Below are 17,813 nucleotides of genomic sequence, written 5' to 3'. Positions count from 1 at the left end.
CAACTGTAATGGCATAATAAATAAAATAAAAATTTAAATTAAAAAAAGAAAAAGAAGACAAAAATGTGAACAGTAAGATGACAACAAACTCACGACTCTGAACTGAACCTTAAAAAAATTGAGCAAACAACTAGAACAGGAACAGAAATGGAGATCACATGGATGGTTGTCAGTGGGGAAGGGTAGGGGAGAATGGGGGGAAAGGTATAGGGAATAAGTAGCACAAATGGTAGGTAGAAAACAGGGGGAGTTTTAAGAATAGTAATGGAAATGTAGAAGCCAAAGAAGTTATAGGTATGACCCATGGACATGAACTAAGAGGGGCAGAATGCAAGTGGGAGGGTGTGTTCAGGGTGAAAGGGAATAAAGGGAGGAAAATGGGACAACTGTAATAGCATAATCAATAATATATATTTAAAAATAAGTAACTCTATAGGCAAATATTGAAACTTATTTTCTTGAATAGATTAAAAGTGTTTTCAAACACGAAATATACTTTGTGCACAATATACAGTTGATCCATCAACAACAATGGATTTGAACAGCATAGGCCCATTTATATGCGGATTTTTTAAACTAAATATACACTCAGCCTTCTATATCCATGGAATCAAACAAGGGCTGATGCAAAACAGTATTTTCCACCCATAGTTGTGAATATTCGGATGTGGATGGCTAATTGTATGTATTATATATCCATTGTTGTATACCATTTTTTAAAACTTTAAAAAATATTTTTATTTATTTTTAAACAGAGGTGAAGGGAGGGAGAAAGAGAGGGAGAGAAACATCAGTGTGTTCTTGCGTCTCGAATGCTCTCTACTGGGGACCTGATCTGGTCCGCAGCCCAGGCAAGTGCCCTGACTAGGAATTGAACCAGCTACCCTTTGGTTCTCAGGCAGGGGCTCAATGCACTGAGCCATACCAACCAGGACTGTTCTACACCATTTTATATATACAACTTTAGCACCAGAGGATTTAGGCATCTGGAATTCTGCACAAATACCAAGGGATGTTTGAGTTAATTTTTTCAGGAGCCAACACTTATACTATTATTTTTGACTGCACAGGATTCAGTGCTCCTAACTTCCATGTTGTTAAATGGTAAACTATATATTTTGTGTGCATATATATACACACACTCCCCCAATTTTCTCTAATAAAAATCTTAATCTACCACCCAGAATTATGAAAAATAGGTCACAAAAGTCATTAAGTATCCTGGAAAACAGATAGCTATTACATAAGAGATGTGAGGTATAAGGTAAACATATTGGAAGTCTTACGCCCACATTGTATTCCCTAATGAGATAGCAAGTCTCCTCAGGACTGAAGGAATTTATTCTAATGATAATTAAACGTCTATTAAAATTTAGAGTTATATTTCTGTATATAACTCTAACTGTATATAACTCTGTTATATATAGTTCTGTATATAACTCATATATTTCTGTATATGCTTTTGAACATCCTCATTGGTAACAAATTTTTTATTCTAATGGATAATTTTGTTTTTATTGCTTATGTGCTCATTTTAGAAACTGAAAAGTTATTTAGGTCTAAGGCTGGTAAATGAGGTGGGTAATCAAGTTTGTTTCCATTGTCCAGTGTTGGCAAACTCAGCTAGGCCCTATTGTTTCTATTATTTTCTTTATTTTTTATTTTTAATATTAAATTTTATTTAGTTACTTTTCAAGTACATTTTTTTTTATCTATTTCTCCCATCCCACCCCACCCCCTTGAACTAAGCCTTGAGCTCTCCTGTATGGTACCTGTTAGCAAATGGTAATTCATTAATCTGACAGGTACAGAGAATAATTTAGGGTACAGAAGCTGGAATCAGAAGGGCCATTTAGGAAGTGGCCTGATATTTTCTTAATAATTCAGAAATAAATTCCATCCCCATCTAGGAATTTACATATGTAAACACAAGTTGGCTTCCAGAGTCAAGACTGTGATTGGATATTTTTGATATAACAGCAGCCCAAGGCTATTAAGTCCAGGACTTTTTGAGGAGGGGGTAAGAGTGAGTAATAAGGGTGAGAGATAAGAATTCTAAATAATAAAAATTAGAAAGATGTATCAAAATTGGCAAAATAAGTATTAAAAATGTCTATCTTTGGGGAAATATTGCCACTTACTGGAATTCAGAATACTGGCATTTTATTTTACTTTAGCCAAACTGCATTTTCACAACTACAAGCACAAACAGATTTTTGAGTCCTTAATAAACCTGCTTGCATTTGCAGATGGCATTTGTTGAGCTTTCAAAGTTTCTGGATCAAAGAAAACAGATGGAATACACATCACTGAGACATTGAAAACTGTAGAATTAAACACAAAGTTGAGTTTGGCCTCTTGAAATGATCGTTGGAAGTCATGTTATTTTAATTTCTCAAATTTTCATCTCTCTATTTCCATGCAAGGCCTCCAATCTTGGTCTTCACTCCTGAACAAACCTGTAATTAATTATTTCTGCTTGGTTGTGTGGCTAGCACTTAAAATCCAAAATTTCTAAAAATGAATCCATTTTTTTTTCAAACTCAGCCATATCTTTGGATCTTTACTCTCCCAACATATTTCTCCCCTTTCCATATCCAATCAGTCACCCAGTTCTGTTAGTCTTCCTTGAGTTGGTGCTCACACCAGTCCTCAGACCAGCAGAGCAGCTGGGAACTCATTAGATATGCAAATTCGCAGACCCCTCTGAAGACCTCCTGAATCAAATTCTGGAGAGGGGGCCTGGCAGTCTTTGTTTTAACAAACCCTCCATCTGATTCTGGTGTATGCTTAAGTTTGACCATTACTATCCTAGATAAAATCCTTATTAACTAAAGTCTGGGATACTAAGATATTCACATATCATGTCTAACCTTTCATTTCTCCAACCCAGGCTGTTGGGTGGAAAGCCTAATGCAATCTCCCCAAAACAAACCAAAAAACAAATTTAAAAAACCATTGCTCTCATCAGTTTACTTTCTTGTTGAAAAACCCCCTGTTATAAACAGGGTTAAAAGGAACTGTTTCAGTCTGGCATTAAAAGCCCTTTATAATTTGATCCTAACAATAATCCTTGCAATTGTTCATGGCAATAAACACCTACCTCAAACCTCTGTTATAGAGAAAACTTTGTATGTGCCCCTTTGTCCTTTTCTTTTGCCTGACTCCCGCTTTCCTTTAAGGGTTTTTTAAGGCTTCCCTGCCTAGAAAAAATATAGTGCAGTGCCAAAAGCATGAGTGCATAGCTGAAAGGTACTCTATAAATGAGAGTTCCCATCCTTAATCCAGTCTTCCTTGGAATGCTTCTAAGGCAGCATCTATCTTATTTGGAATTCATCACTATTGCTCTGAGTTTTTAGGTTTTTAAGTGTATTGGTGTCTAGTTTCCCAATTATAGTATCAGCTCTTGAAGTCAAGGACTTTTATACTTTTTGTGTCTCAGAGTCAGGTATCAAGCACTATATCCTACACAAAGTAGGCTGTCCAAATTTTGCTGCAAATATTTTTCTAGCTTAAATAAGCACACCCTGTTGTTTCATGAAAACTAAGCATGTAAAAACATTAAACCTGAATCACCAGTGTCCAACCCAGGAAAATATATTACCACTTACTCACAGGTAGGTAGATAGACTCAGAGCTAAATTGAAATAAAGAATTTGAACTAAAACTAGAGAAGCAAACAGGACCCTAATTAATGAGTTTGCTAACTGTCCTTCCCATGGGGTCAGTAGCACTTTAAAAATACATTTAAAATATGCTTCTTGTCCTGAGGCTGCCAGACCCACTGACTATAGCCTCCTTAACCACAAGAGGTTGAAGTTCTATTTTCTATCACCATTCTTAGTAGCATGTGTGCATGCTTTGCAGATTGGTTTCTGTAGTGCTTCTGCTTAAACTTAAGCCAGGCAGCAGGAAATTGAGACCAGGGAGTCGAAAAACTTTCCCAGCTCTAGTGGGTAGTCATAATGAGAGGCAGAGGCTTTGGGGATAAATTATGACTATGGATTCTATTGGCTCAGTTTTCAAAAATTTTTGCAGTAATATTATAATTTCTGCCCCACCTGATTATCTATGCTGCCCATCTCTTCCTCATCACCCACTACTGTATTACTTATACTATACTGCATCAATGAATTCAGCCCCAGTTTAGTATAACATACTGTAAAGTAGTATGTCCAAAGTTGATGGGATAATGGAAAGCTGGGGGAGGGGGACAAAAAGTCACTAATAGAGCAAGTCAGAAATGTATTTTTAACAAAAAAATGGATGTGTCTACATGTTCTTGAAGTATTCTTCCACCTGCCTAAAATTCACTCCTAGGATTGTGTTACTAGCTACTGTTGAAATCTGGTAGAGTAACTCAATGGTGTACTTAGAAGTTTCCTAACATATCTAATGTGGTATGGATTTCAAATCCAGGAAAACTTCATTTAAGTTGATACTGGTAAGCTGTTTTTATAATTCAAAGCAACTGCTATTCTTCAGCAACAAACTCTACTGTTTTATAATAAATTAAAAAATCCAATGATGATGGATTTGAATCCTATTTTTTTTCAGTCTTTTGTGTTTTAAATTAATGGGGTTTTACAGATTTCTTCCCCCACTTTTTTTTTAAATAGGCAGAAGGGCCTTGGGAAAAAAATCACTAAAAACACATAATCTCTGTAAAATGTTCAGAAAAGAAGGTTGAACACTTTTTATGAATATTTTTATGAGAAAAGCACAAAACATAATGCCATGGATTTCCTCCACAACACACTTTTTAAAAGTCCTCACCTGATGACATTTTTTCACTGCTTTCAGAGAGAAAGGAAGTGGGGTGGGGGAGGTGGGAGAAAGAGAGAGAATGAGAGAGAGGGAGAGAAGGCCAGAGGACCAGAGGAAGAGAGAGAGACAGATGTGAAAGACAAACATTGAAAGAAACATGGATTGATTGCCCTCTCATACACACTCCAACCCAGGATCAAATCTACAACCTGGGTATGTGCCCCAACCTGGAATAGAACCCACAGCACTTCAGTCTAGGAGATGACGCTCCAAACAACTGAGCCATACCAGCCAGGGCAACAACACATTTTTGAAGTTACTTGACCAAAAAGGAAGAAAGTGGATACACAAAAATATGATTAGAATATTTTCAACTCTTTCACCTAAGCTCTCTAGAATTTTGTATATTCTAGTCTGCAAGAAGTATGAACCAAAATTCTGTTCTAATTTTGCTAGAACATCCAGAGCTATGCTTTATCAATTGGCTAATCTGATATTTTAGGGCATAGATTATTGCAATTCATGGTCATATAACAAATGAAGGAAACCAAAGGACAGTGGGATGCTGTCAGGAAAATGTTGCAACAAGTCCAGAACAGGCTGAGAAGGAGGGTAGCCTTATCTCCAGTGAGACAAATTCTGGTGAGAAGTGGTGGGGAGAAACAGGCAGGAATAGAGTAAAGATAAGATCTGCTTTGCACTAGGTATTCTGGTTGCTCTGAATATGCAAGTCAGGTAATCCACCTCAATTACATGAGATTTGGAGAAGGGGCAACAAAGAGTATGATGGGTAGAGTTGACCAGTTTTGTGTTCAAATCCAGATTTTAAGGCATTTTCCTCTTGGATAACTCTTCCTCTTCCATTGGATTGTTGAGACAAATTAATTGGTATCTTTTTAAAATGTTTGATTTCTGTAAGCATTAATTCAAAGATGTTGTCCTTATCATATAACTAAAATGGCAGGTGACCAAATGAGAGATGTACTTAAGATGAAGTCAAATATTTGTTGTGCATATTTTATTGATTTTTTTCTCTTTTAAAAATGAGTTAACCTGTGGCATTCCTCCAGAGACATTGTTTTAAACATCCCTGTGGTAGAAATTCTTTGGGATTTACTGATGAAAAATGAAAAGGAGCTTGTTGCATCACAATGCTGGTGTTAATTTTTTGTTCCCCTAACTCAATTTTCTAGCAAAAAATAAAATGAGTAAAACCAACACTCTTTCAAAACACATAACTCAGTCACAAACTATCATCAGGCTGCCCCAAATTTTACTATTAGATTTACTTCTTTTAAGGCACTATTCCATGTAAAATATGAACATCATGAGAGAGGTCATACTGTAAGACATTAATCAAAAGCACCTTACTATGAATGTAATTTATCATACTCTTTCTAATAGAAATTGGCCCTACTTACTAGGAAAGCAATGAAGCTCCTTATTCTGTCAAAGGGCTTAGAAAGCAAGGGAATGAGAGCTTCAGTGTGTGAACCACTGATTAATTAGAAGTATATTTTCTTAGACATAATGCATATAATACATTAAATTCACTTCAGTAAGTACAAAAAGTCTGTATCATGTACATATAAATTAGCCTTTATGAGCTATAAGAATTTAAGCATCACACAATACATTTAAAGAAATAGAATGGAAAAATGTTTAAAAAGTCTAATTTATACTGCACTTGGCCAACATGTTTACATATAATTCATACCTAACGGTATAAAGAAAGGTAAAATATGTGGTCCTTGCCTTCAAGAAATTTACAACCCAGTGTAGAAGACAAGTATAACATATGTAGTTAGAGAAATTCTAAAACAACATATAAATCAAGGACTGGGTTGTTGGCTACCATCAATATATTCATAGATGCTTGGAAACTGGAGAGGTTTCTGTAGTCTGGAACATTCAGAGAAAGTTCATAGAGAAAGAAAGATGGAGAGCCTGAAAATCAGGTAGGATTTGGTTAGTCAGTGACTACTGAATTGCAACTGGCATGGTATAACAAAAAGCATTTCTTGTTGAAAAGTAGAGAGCAGCCAGATAACAGAAAGTCTGGAAAGCTGAGCAGAGGATCTGGGGTCTGGTGGTGGTATGTATGTGTAGAAGGTGACTGAATTTCAATAGAAAAATGTGGATTATCATGCAGAAGAGAGATGAGATAATCAGTGTTTTCACGTGATTAGCCTAGCATTGTTTTGCAGAATGAACTGTCCACATACATAACACCTTTTATAAAGGAGCTCAAAATATATTCCACAGATGATAGTTAATTCATCTAATAACATCTCATTTTTATTAGATGTTATTATTGAGGCAAAGGAAATGCAGCTTTTATTATTTATCATTTTGTAGATGAGTGCTCAAGGTCGTGAAATAAATGAAAGGCAGAATAAAAAAAGTATCACAATGTTCAATGTTTCTTAAGTATTTGCTAAATTATATTCTCTAATTTCCTATGATACAAGCAAGGGAGGTACATGATGGACTTTTTTGTCAAATGTCATTTCTGGACTGTCATTACTGTTCAAGGCATATGTCTTACAAGACCCAATCACTGTTAACTCTTCATATGGCTCCTAGCTCCCTAACCCCATACCTGCCAACCAACTCCAACTCTCCCAGCTAACAGTAGTCTTGGATCATTCTGTTCCAGTTAATCTTCTACCATTATCATTAGCATATTCAACATCTCTCTGTCAAACACCAACAAGGACAATGGCTTGGGTTTTCTTAAATTTTATTTTATTGATTATGGTATTAGAGTTGTCTGAATTCTCCTGCTTTTCCCCCCACACCCAGCATACCTCACTCCCTCAGGCAATCCCCCCATTATTGTTCATGTCCATGGATCATGTAAGTTCTTTGGCTGCTCCATTTCCTATACTATGCTTTACATGTCCCATGGCTATTCTGTAACTACCTATTTGTACTTAATCCCCTTACCTCTTCAGTCATTCCCCTATACACCCCCCATCTGGCAACCATCAGAATGCTCTCTGTAACCATGATTCTGTCTCTGTTCTTCTGGTTTGCTTAGTTTGTTTTTTTAGATTCAATTGATAGATATGTATTTTTTTGCTATTTTATTGTTCATAGTTTTGATCCTCTTCTTTTTCTTAAATAACCCTTTAACATTTCATATAATAATGGTTTGGTGATGATGAACTCCTTCAGTTTTTTCTTGTCTGGGAAGCTCTCTATCTGCCTTTTAATTCTAAATGATAGCTCTGTTGGGTAGAGTAATCTTGGCTGTATATCCCTGCTTTTAATGACTTTGAACATTTCTTGCCAATCCTTTCTAGCCTAAAAAGTTTCTTTTGACAAATCAACTGACAGTCTTATGGGAACACCCCTGTAGGAAACTGGTTTTTTTTTTTTCTTGCTGCTTTTAAGATTATTTCTGTATCTTTATCTTTTGGCATTTTAATTAGGATGTGTCTTGTAGGGAATCTCTTTGCATCCATCTTGTTTTGGACTCTCTGTATTTACTGGATATGCATGTCTATTTCCTTCTCCAAATTAGGGAAGTTTTCTTTCATTATTTCTTAAATAGATTTTCAATTTCTTGCTCTTTCTCTTCTTCTGGCACCTCTACAGTGCAAATGCTGGAAAGCCTGAAGTTGTCCCAGAGGCTGCTTACACTATTCCCATTTTTTTTGTTTTTTTTTTCTTCTTGTTGTTCTGATTGATTAGTTTTTGCTCCCTTATGTTCCAAGTCATTGATTTGATTCTCTGCTTCATTCACTCTACTGTTGTTTCCCTGTAAGTTGTTCTTTATTTCAATGAGTTGTATCCTTTGTTTCTGATGGGATCTTTTTTTTTTATGCTGTTAAGGTCCACACTAAGTTCCTTGAGCACTCTTATAATCAGTGTTTTAAACTCTACATCTGACAGATTACTTATCTCCATTTTGTTTAGTTCTTTTTCCTGGAGTTTTGATCTGTTCTTTCATTTGGGCCATGTTTCTTTGTCTCCTCATTTTGGCAGTCTCCCTGTCTATGTATTAGGTAGAGCTTCTTTGACTCTGTGTCTTGGTAGCATGGCCTAATGTAGTAGGTGTCCTGTAGGGTAGAGTGGTATAGCCTCCCCTATCACCCAAAGGTTGGTACTTGAGGTCTGCCCTTTGTGGGATTTTATTACACCCTCTTCTTGTAGTGGAGCCTTGATTGCTGTTAGCAGATCAATGAGAAGGATTGACCAAGGCCAATCAGCTGCAAGGATTGGCTATGACTACTGACTATCAACCTCAGCCCTCCGTGGATAATCAGCTGTGCAAGGGAAGGGTGGTGGTGCTCTGATTTGGTCCCTAGCTGCCCACTGTGTATGCAGGACCTGGGGGTTCCCAGGTGGTACAGGCCAAGTTCAGCCCCTACCTGAGTTTTGCCCAGGGCCATGCTGTCTGAGCTATAAAACAATGTGAGTTGGCTGCTACTTGTGCTGGGCTTGGAGATTACTAGAGGAAGCTAAATTGTGAATCTAGGCTGGTTGCTGCTAGTGCCATACATTTAGCAATAAGTATGGGGGCTAGGGGCTCACTGAGGCTGGCTGTTGCTTGTTTGAAAGGATTCAGGAAGTTGTGAAGCATGAGCCACATCCAGCCATTTATTTGGAAAAGCTACTGTTAACAGCTGTAAGATGGGTGGATGGAGTTTCAGAGAATCTCCAGGGTGGGGCAAACAGTGTTAGCCAGATTGATAGGGTCTCACATATGTATGGTACCTGCCTACTGGCTCTGTGGCTCTGTGCAGGGAAGGTTCAGAAAAGGGACAATGGCCTCTGCCCACCTTTCTGTCTTGGAAAAAGCTGCCCCCCAGCTCTTGCCTTGACACCTGACACTCCCATTCCTCCCTGTATGCGACTGGGGCCTTTCAAGCTGTTCCTCCCCCACCTGCTGGAGCTCAGAGGGAATAAGTCTGTGTGTGTGTGTGTGTGTGTGTGTGTGTGTGTGTGTGTGTGTGTTTAACAGGACCTGCTTGGGACTCCAGAAGTTTCTTCCACCACCTCAATCCCTGATGATTTTTGTAGCCAGAAGTTATGGAGACTTATATTCCTGGCACTGGAATCCTGGGCTGGGGGGGCCTGGTGTGGGGCTACAGCCATACCACTGTGAACCTGTCCAATCTCATATGGTTTGGGTTTATCAATGCAAGGTAATGCTTTCCATTTCCAGCTCAAATTGCAAAGCTGATTATTCCATTCAGAAGATGCAGGGGAGGTAAGAATTCTACATACTAGATTTTGGCACCAAACTGAATTCCTTTTCTCTAATTTAAGTTTCATAATGAGAATTAAAAAGGTAAAGAATTCCCTCCAGTTCACTCCTTCTGGATCATAACACAGTTTTTCTTCCTCTCATGTACCTTAAAATCATTAGTCCTTTCCTTACAAGCTAATCTTTCACCTATGTTTTCTATCTCATGAGGGCCCTCAATTCCACATAGTCTCTCTGGCATTATGACCCTCTCCCTCCTTGGTGACTAACATCCTTTAGTTTCAAGAAAAGGGACTAGCATATAGTAAATGCTCAGTAAATGTCTGATAAATGACTAACCACAAGACCTACATTTTCAAGTATTTGCTGGACCTTTTTATAAAAAACAGCTTCATTTAAGTATATTCATACACAAAAAAGTATATATTTAATGTATACAATTTGATGAGTTTGGCCATATGCATATGACTGTGAAACCATCACTGCAATCAAGGTAATAGACATATTGTCCTACATTTTTACTTTGTCATCCCATTGTTACCTCAAACCTCACAAAAATTTAAAAAATAAACCTGTTTATTTACATTCAACTATTTACTCTTTAATGATTTAAAACATGTTTTTCTTTGAAGTTTTCAGTTAGAAATCATACTTAAGTTTAAGATATTTCCCCTTAAACAGAAATCATTAACTTCCTACTAGATATGGCTCTTTTATTTAAGATGTACCATAATTCTCCCAGTTCCCCATATTCAACACCATAAAGGCTTAGATTCCTCCTTCTGTAATTAACTAATTATGAAGTCTGGTAATCATATATTTCTTCTTCACAGTATTAGGGATATGAAAGGTGATTAATACAAGATCCATTGCATCCGGACAAATGACTGTCCCACTAAAATAACCTTAGTAGATCAAACTGCCTCAAGTTTCTCAGTCCTCCAGATTATCCAGTTAGCCAGCCTTGAGATTTCTTTTCCTATATATAACTTTGTTCATTGAGCCTTCTGTACTCAGAAATATATAATGGCTAGTTCAAAGGCCAAAATCCTACCTTAGCATTCAAGACCCAGGGTAATCTGGACCTAGTAAAATTTTCCTACCTTACCTTCTACTATTTCTCTAAAGGAATTCTTCATCATAGTTTCAATGATATTATCCCAATGTCAAAGACTGTGTGAACATGGACACTTGGCAGTGTGCCCTTCCCTGTCTATATTCCTTTGCTCAGGTTATTTCCCTGCTTGGAAATGCCTTCCCCAGTATAGATCCTAACAATCCTTTGAGGTCAGTTTAACTTCTGTAAACCTTCAATTCTTACAGTCATCAACTTCTATTATAGAGTAAGTATCACAGATTTTTCATTATTTTATATTTCATGTCCTAGATTTAACACCACAACATTTAAGATTTTTAGGAGCAGAAATCATGTAATATACTTCTGTATCCTTCCCAGAAGCCAGTAACTAATTTCACCAATGCAAGGCAATGTTTTCTACCTCTTAGATAGAAGTTTTCAGTAAGTGTTAATTAATCTTTAAACTTTATTTACATCTCACACCTCAAATATCAACCATTTAAAAATTATACCAACTTGGTCATATTTAAAGATACATGAATGCTAATTTCTAAATTCTTTAGAAGGAACTTAAAAATTTCTTTCACAAGAGGCATAACATAAAAAACACTTAGTATTACAATTCAACATTCAACTTTATTCTCCTACCTACATTTTATGAAAGATTTAACAACCAGTTTAGAATACTTCATAAATACTAATGTATTCTAAGCTTAAGTATGATTTATAACTGAAAACTTCAAAAAATGTTTTAAATCAATAAAGAATGAATATTTTAATGAAAAGAAACAGGTTTATTGATTTATTTTTTAAAAGTTGTACTTTTAAAAAAAGTTGTCCTTTAAATATTTTTCAAGACTAGCTCCTAGTGTGGAAAATTCCTTTAGTCATATACTAAAAAAGTAGGCACAAATTAAGCACAAAAAATCATGTCCCCCAAATTTGGTGTAATTTGGCAAAAATATTCATTACCACAATATTAAGAAATATCAACAATAAGTTTAAATAACTAATTCATAAGGAAGAGTTTGAACTGGACCAAATCCTGGGTTTTCTTTCGTCATTCCAAGTTACTTTTCTATTTTAAACTAGTGGCAACAGAAATTTCTTTGTTTGAAAGTCAGGAATGCTGGAAGTCTTAAGTGATAGAACAGGTAGCTCAGCTTCTACTTCATGTCTCTCCTGGGGTGAGGGGGTGAGGGGGTGGGGGGAGGAGAAATACATTGTGGATAAAGTAATTTTGTTTTTATTTCTGGAAAAATAATTTTTTTCATCAATCTTCAAATTCTCTAAAATAAACTGTTAAAAACTTATAGGCCCTTGACCGCTTCACTCTGATTTGTGGAAACACTTACTATATATTAATTTCAAGAACACATGGTTAATTCAAGTTTTCTTACTAGTCTTAAGGGTTTCAAAGTTACTTCTAACTCTTTAACAAAACTCTAGGGGAATTTCACAAGCACATGATATATTTCTGCATCTCATCTGCAATATTTTTAAACAAAAGAATAGTAAAAGAAATCTAGGCTCAAGAGTTACACTGCAGGCCTTCAAATTTATTTTTAGGGTACTGTAGAATTTTAACTGTGGAAAATGTTTGTGTTGCACCAAATGCTAAGAACCACATCTACAAAGAGAATTGAATTAGGAAGTTAAGAATTTACCATTTTCATTAAGATGGAGAAAGTGACAAATACATATTTCTCTTTTCTTTGCTAATATTGAGATGATTGCCCTATCCAAATTAGGTTGAACAAACTAATCACAATTTTCAGAAGGCATAAGGTGAAAGGCAGAATTCATCATTTAAAATACTTGATTCACATTCTAAACCACCTTAATTAACATTTAGAAATTCAAGAGATAGGGAACTCAGATAATTCAACAAAACTGAAAGCAGTAAAAAATACTGAACAGCAAGCAGTTCCTAACCCATATAAATTAAGTAAAGACAAATCAAATAAGGACCAGAAACCATATAAATCAAATAAAGTCAAGACAAATGAAATAAAGACCAGAAACTATTTTCTCCTTAGTATACAGTTTTCCAGCACACAGTTTTCCACAATCACAAACTTGATGAAGGGGAGGCACTCTGCTAACAAGGCAAGCAGGCTGCCTTGCACACAATGGAGAGAAAAGCTTAGAAACCCTCGGAGATAAACTTTACTACTGTAAAAAATCTACTCTCCACATAACAGTAAGGAGGGTACAATGAAAAAATTTTCAGACTTTCTTACACATCTGACACAGCAGAACTGTAGTTATTATTGCAAACTACTAATTTCCTTAATACAATCAAAGGCAGAACTGAATGAATGGGGTGTGGGGCAGGGTAGATGGGGGAAAGGGGGAGGGGGTGGCCTGTAAAGAAAAGAGTTTGGGGCATTTTGTAAAGCTTGAATGGATTAACCTTTTTTAAAGCCCTACTAGTTCTCACTTCCCTTTTTCTTCCTCTCTTTTTAATTAAATACACACCAACTTCCTGGGACTCAACACAGACTTGCCCTACATCGAGCTACAAGGCTTGGTGTTTAAGACACACTGGAGTCCTTAGGTAAGATACATGTTTAACACAAATAGTCCATTTGGGGAAAGTATCTTAAAAATCACTTTTTTATCAGCATGTATAAAGTGACTGATTGCTTAAGAAATAAATGAATTCCGTGCATCAATTAGCAGTAAATCGAGGCCCCAACCCACAGCTCTTTGTTATTAGAAATACATATTATTTACTAATCTAAATATTTTTTGAACTTGAAAAACGTTTCCTCTTATTTTTAGAAGATACTGAGGGACTGAGGCTTTAGTGTTTCTAGTCTCTGAGTTATTCACAAATAGGTTGTTTTCACTGTGCAACAAAGGAAAAAAGTAAAATGTGAATGTTTAAGTTAGCAGACTTGGATAACATTTAGTAAATAGCTTGAAATGCACCGATTTAAAACCATAACAGCATAAAAAGTATGGACATAGCTCATTTCTTTTTTAATAAAATGAAAATAAAATAAGGGGTAGATACCCAATAAGAAGTTGCTTCCTTTTAACCACATGCAACAGTCATCTTGTAAGAAAGGCAGGGAAGGGGGCCTCAGAGCCATCTCCTAGGTGACCCTGAGATGGGACCCTGCATTTCTCACGCCGAAATAAGGACTAGGCCAGGTGGGGGAGCGAGATGCAACTTCGCCATTAAGAAGCGGCACCAAAAAGGGAAACGAAGTCACCTCACTCTCCACTCTACACACACAGGAAGAGCCCAATTCAATGCCGCCGCCACCAACACCCCTTGTCTTACTCAGCCCCAACTTGTGTATGCATGGAAGGGTGGGAGAAGCACAATTTGCGTTTTACCCCACAAATTCGGAGACACCTCCATCTCTCCCAAGTTAAGTCCTCCCACCCCCACTCCCCAAGAGTACCACACTCTGGCAGGCGCAGGTATCTCTCCCTGGCCTATTTTTTTTTTTATAACCTCTCCCGACCCCCATCCCCACATCGATGTGCGCCCCAGTCCTTCTCCGCCTTCCTGGAGCAGTGCACCGCCTAGCCTGAACACCAGGAAACACTTAAAAGCCCAATTTCCAAGTCACCTGGACAGAGCGCCGGGCCCTGCCTTGGGGGAGCCCAGGGGCCGCCTCTTGACACCAGTGCCAAGAGCGGTGTGCGCTACCGACTCCCGGGCGGTCACGTGGGCAGCGTGGCGGCCTGGGCTTCCTCACCTGCATCCCGGGCACTTGTACAGCCACCGGTGACTGGGCCATGAATGCGACTGCTGCTTCGCACGGCTTCTTCGGTGGTAGCGCCTAGGGCTGGGGCTGGCTCCTCCTCCGTGGGTAGCTCCGCGGCCCTCCCAGGCTTTTCAACCCGGGCCTGGAAGGACACACAGAAGTGGGGTTACTAGACTAGAGGTGGTAGCCACGGGCTGGGAGGTAGGCTTTTCGTGGCAGAACTCCCTGGGAGTCAGTCAGTCTACCTTTTTGGCGCCCGCCGGCCTGCTGTCGCCGCCGCCTCCGCTGCAGCTCCTACTCCTTAATGCAGAGCGCTGTGTGTGGCGGTGGCGGAGACCTGGGCTCGAGTGATGCCTCTCGTCTGCGCCTCGCCGCTTTAGGAAGAGGAGGTGGAGGCGCCCCAGCAACCCGCCCGTTTGGCTGGCCAGGGAGGTGGCTGGGGGCGGTTCCTCTGTTGGCCCTGCCCTCGTCCGGCCGGGCGTTGTCTGGAGAGCTAAGGCTCCAAGTGAAGGGGTTTGCCTGGGGTTTCTGGAGCCTGAGAAGGTGGAGACTCTCCAGGTACGCGGAGAGGATAACCCAGAGACTGAGAGACCTGGAACACGGCTCGGCCTTGCGAGAGCATGGAAGAGTTTGGGTGATTCTGGGAGTATGAGGGCGTCCCAGACGCAGCCACGTTGTAGGCAGGCGTGCCTACATGCAGGGGCACACGCAGTCTCGGAGACCCCTTGAATTGAAACTAGTGGTGTGTTGAAAATCCTTCTTGTCACCCTGTTCTGGTCAAGGGTCGGGGCACAGAGAGTCACCGAGTCGGATCTCCCCAGGCTGGGGCTGCCACAGTTCGGAGCAGATCTCTATAGCCACTTTTCTGCTTTCTGGATTCCCCACACCAGACAGACGTGCATTTGGTAGGGGGAGGAGGCCAGTTTGTGTCTTCTCTTAATCAGAAGTTCTGTACATGTAAGAGAGAGGGAAGTTGGAAAACGGTGCATCCGCAAAAAATTGAATGAGGATAATAGAGGTATGGGAAATGAGATTGGATCTCTAGAAGTAAATGTGATGGAACTCAGGATACAAAACAGTGGTTTCAGCAACACTTTGCCTCCACCCCATGTTAAATTCCACTCTAGGAGGGAGTAAATCTCTTTTGAGAGTAGCCTAATAATAACAGTAAAAGTGATAATAGCAATTACAGGAATCTCATTATGAAGGGACCTCTGGGAACCACAAGGTGTTACTGAGATTTTAAAAATGTAGTATCTAAGTTCTGGTTTAAAACGAGGATGAAGTTCCCTACCTTGCAGGTTGTTATAGGTCTGTACACAGCACAATGTTGGGGTCTAGTAGACAATGTTTCTTTTGTTCCTTTGGAATCTTTCTCAAAAGATAGGCTATTATTTTTATCAATATCATTACTATTAATGGATGCCATTGTCTTTGTACCAGAGACTGCTAAATGGTATATACGTGTTACCTTACTGAATCTTTACAAGAGGCCTCTGAGATCCCCCCACCATTTTACAGATGAAAAAAATCTCAGTGAGGTTAAATAATTTGATGCAAAGTTTCACACAATTAAGGAGTGGTAAAGCTAGGAATTAAAATCCAGGTACCTCTAATTTTTAAGATCTATTCTGTTAAAAACTTTCAAGTATACAAAACAGTATTATTAACTATAGTTATTATGATGTATATTAGATTCCCCAGAACATATTTATCTTATAAGTGGAAGTTTGTACCCTTCGACCACCTTCACCAATTTCCCTCATCCTTTGCCCCTGGCAACCACCAGTCTACTCTGTTTCTGTAAATTTGCTATTGTTTAGATTCCACATGTAAGTGAGACCATACCATATTTGTATTTCTTGGTCTGACTTATTCACTTAGCATAATGTCTTCAAGGTCCATCCATATTGTTGCAAATGGCAGGGTTTCCATCCTTTTTATGGCTCAGAAATATTCCATTTCATGTATATGCACCACATTTTCTTATTCATTCCAATGATAAGGGGTATAATTTAATTTTCCTAACTCTTAGTTCCCCCAGTCTAGGTGCTTACTAGTTTTAACCTGATGATAGGCCACAATATGGTCTCCAGTTCCCACGCGGCCCGGTCACACTCAACAATGTTAGCCTGACAAAAAACCTGCAGTGCCACCTAAATTTTAATGTTCATATAAATTCCCCAGGATTCTCTTTAAAGTGCAGATTTTGATTTAGTAACTGTGGAGTGGGCCCAAAATCCTGTGTTGCTAGCAATTTCACAGGTGCTGCCAATACTGCTGATCCTTAGACCACACTTTGAGTAGCAAGGATCTGAATCAAGTTTCATTATGTAAGGCACATCTCAAATCCCACCCCACTTGAGCCTCCCTCCTTGCTCCAAGCCCTCTTTGACACTTCTCTTGCATGTCAGTGGAAGCAGCACTCACATTGTAGTTTTGTTCTTTTTTAAAAAATATATTTTATTGATTATGCCATTTCCCCACCATTCCCCTCCACCCTGCACACTCCTCTCTCCCACATTCCCCCCTTTAGTTCATGTCCACATGTCTCAAGTTCTCTAGATTCTATATTTTCCATCCTATTCTTGCCATCCCCCTATCTATTCTCTACCTACCATCTATGCTACTTATTCTCTGTACCTTCTCCCCCCTTCTCTTCCTCCCACTCCCCTGTTGTTAACCCTCCATGTAATCTTCATTTCTATGGTTCACTCCTGATCTAGCTGTCCTTTTAGTTTGCTTTTGTTTTAGGTGTGGTTCTTAATAACTGTGAGTTTGCTGTCCTTTCACTGTTCATCTTTTTTAGCTTCTTTTTCTTAGATAAGTCCCTTTAATATTTCATGTAATAAGGGCTTGGTGATGATGAACTCCTTGAATTTGACCTTATCTGAGAAGTATTTTATCTGCCCTTCCATTCTCAATGAAAGCTTTGCTGGATAGATCAATCTTGGCTGTAGGTCTTTGGATTTCATGACTTGGAATACTTCTTTCCAGCCCCTTCTTGCCTTTTAGGTCTCTT

At 38.6% G+C, this 17,813-nt stretch overlaps 1 protein-coding gene across 1 annotated transcript in view; it reads right to left on the bottom strand.

Annotated features, from left to right (window-relative positions):
- STK26 (serine/threonine kinase 26) overlaps window positions 1-15,177 on the bottom strand; it is a 74,941-nt gene extending 59,764 nt beyond the window's left edge. Inside the window, exons 1-2 of the mRNA XM_037146368.2 lie at window positions 15,037-15,177; window positions 14,783-14,933 (exon numbers count right to left, since the gene is read on the bottom strand). Coding sequence (XP_037002263.1) covers window positions 14,783-14,824 — 42 coding nt within the window. The 5' untranslated portion in view covers window positions 14,825-14,933; window positions 15,037-15,177. The remainder of the gene's footprint in view (window positions 1-14,782; window positions 14,934-15,036) is intronic.
- Between the last annotated feature and the right edge of the window lie 2,636 nt (window positions 15,178-17,813).

Source organism: Artibeus jamaicensis, unplaced genomic scaffold (genome assembly GCF_021234435.1).
Source record: "Artibeus jamaicensis isolate MK-2021 breed Jamaican fruit bat unplaced genomic scaffold, CSHL_Jam_final contig_240, whole genome shotgun sequence".
Classification (NCBI taxonomy): Eukaryota; Metazoa; Chordata; class Mammalia; order Chiroptera; family Phyllostomidae; genus Artibeus; species Artibeus jamaicensis.
This window is presented reverse-complemented; position numbering and strand designations above follow the sequence as displayed.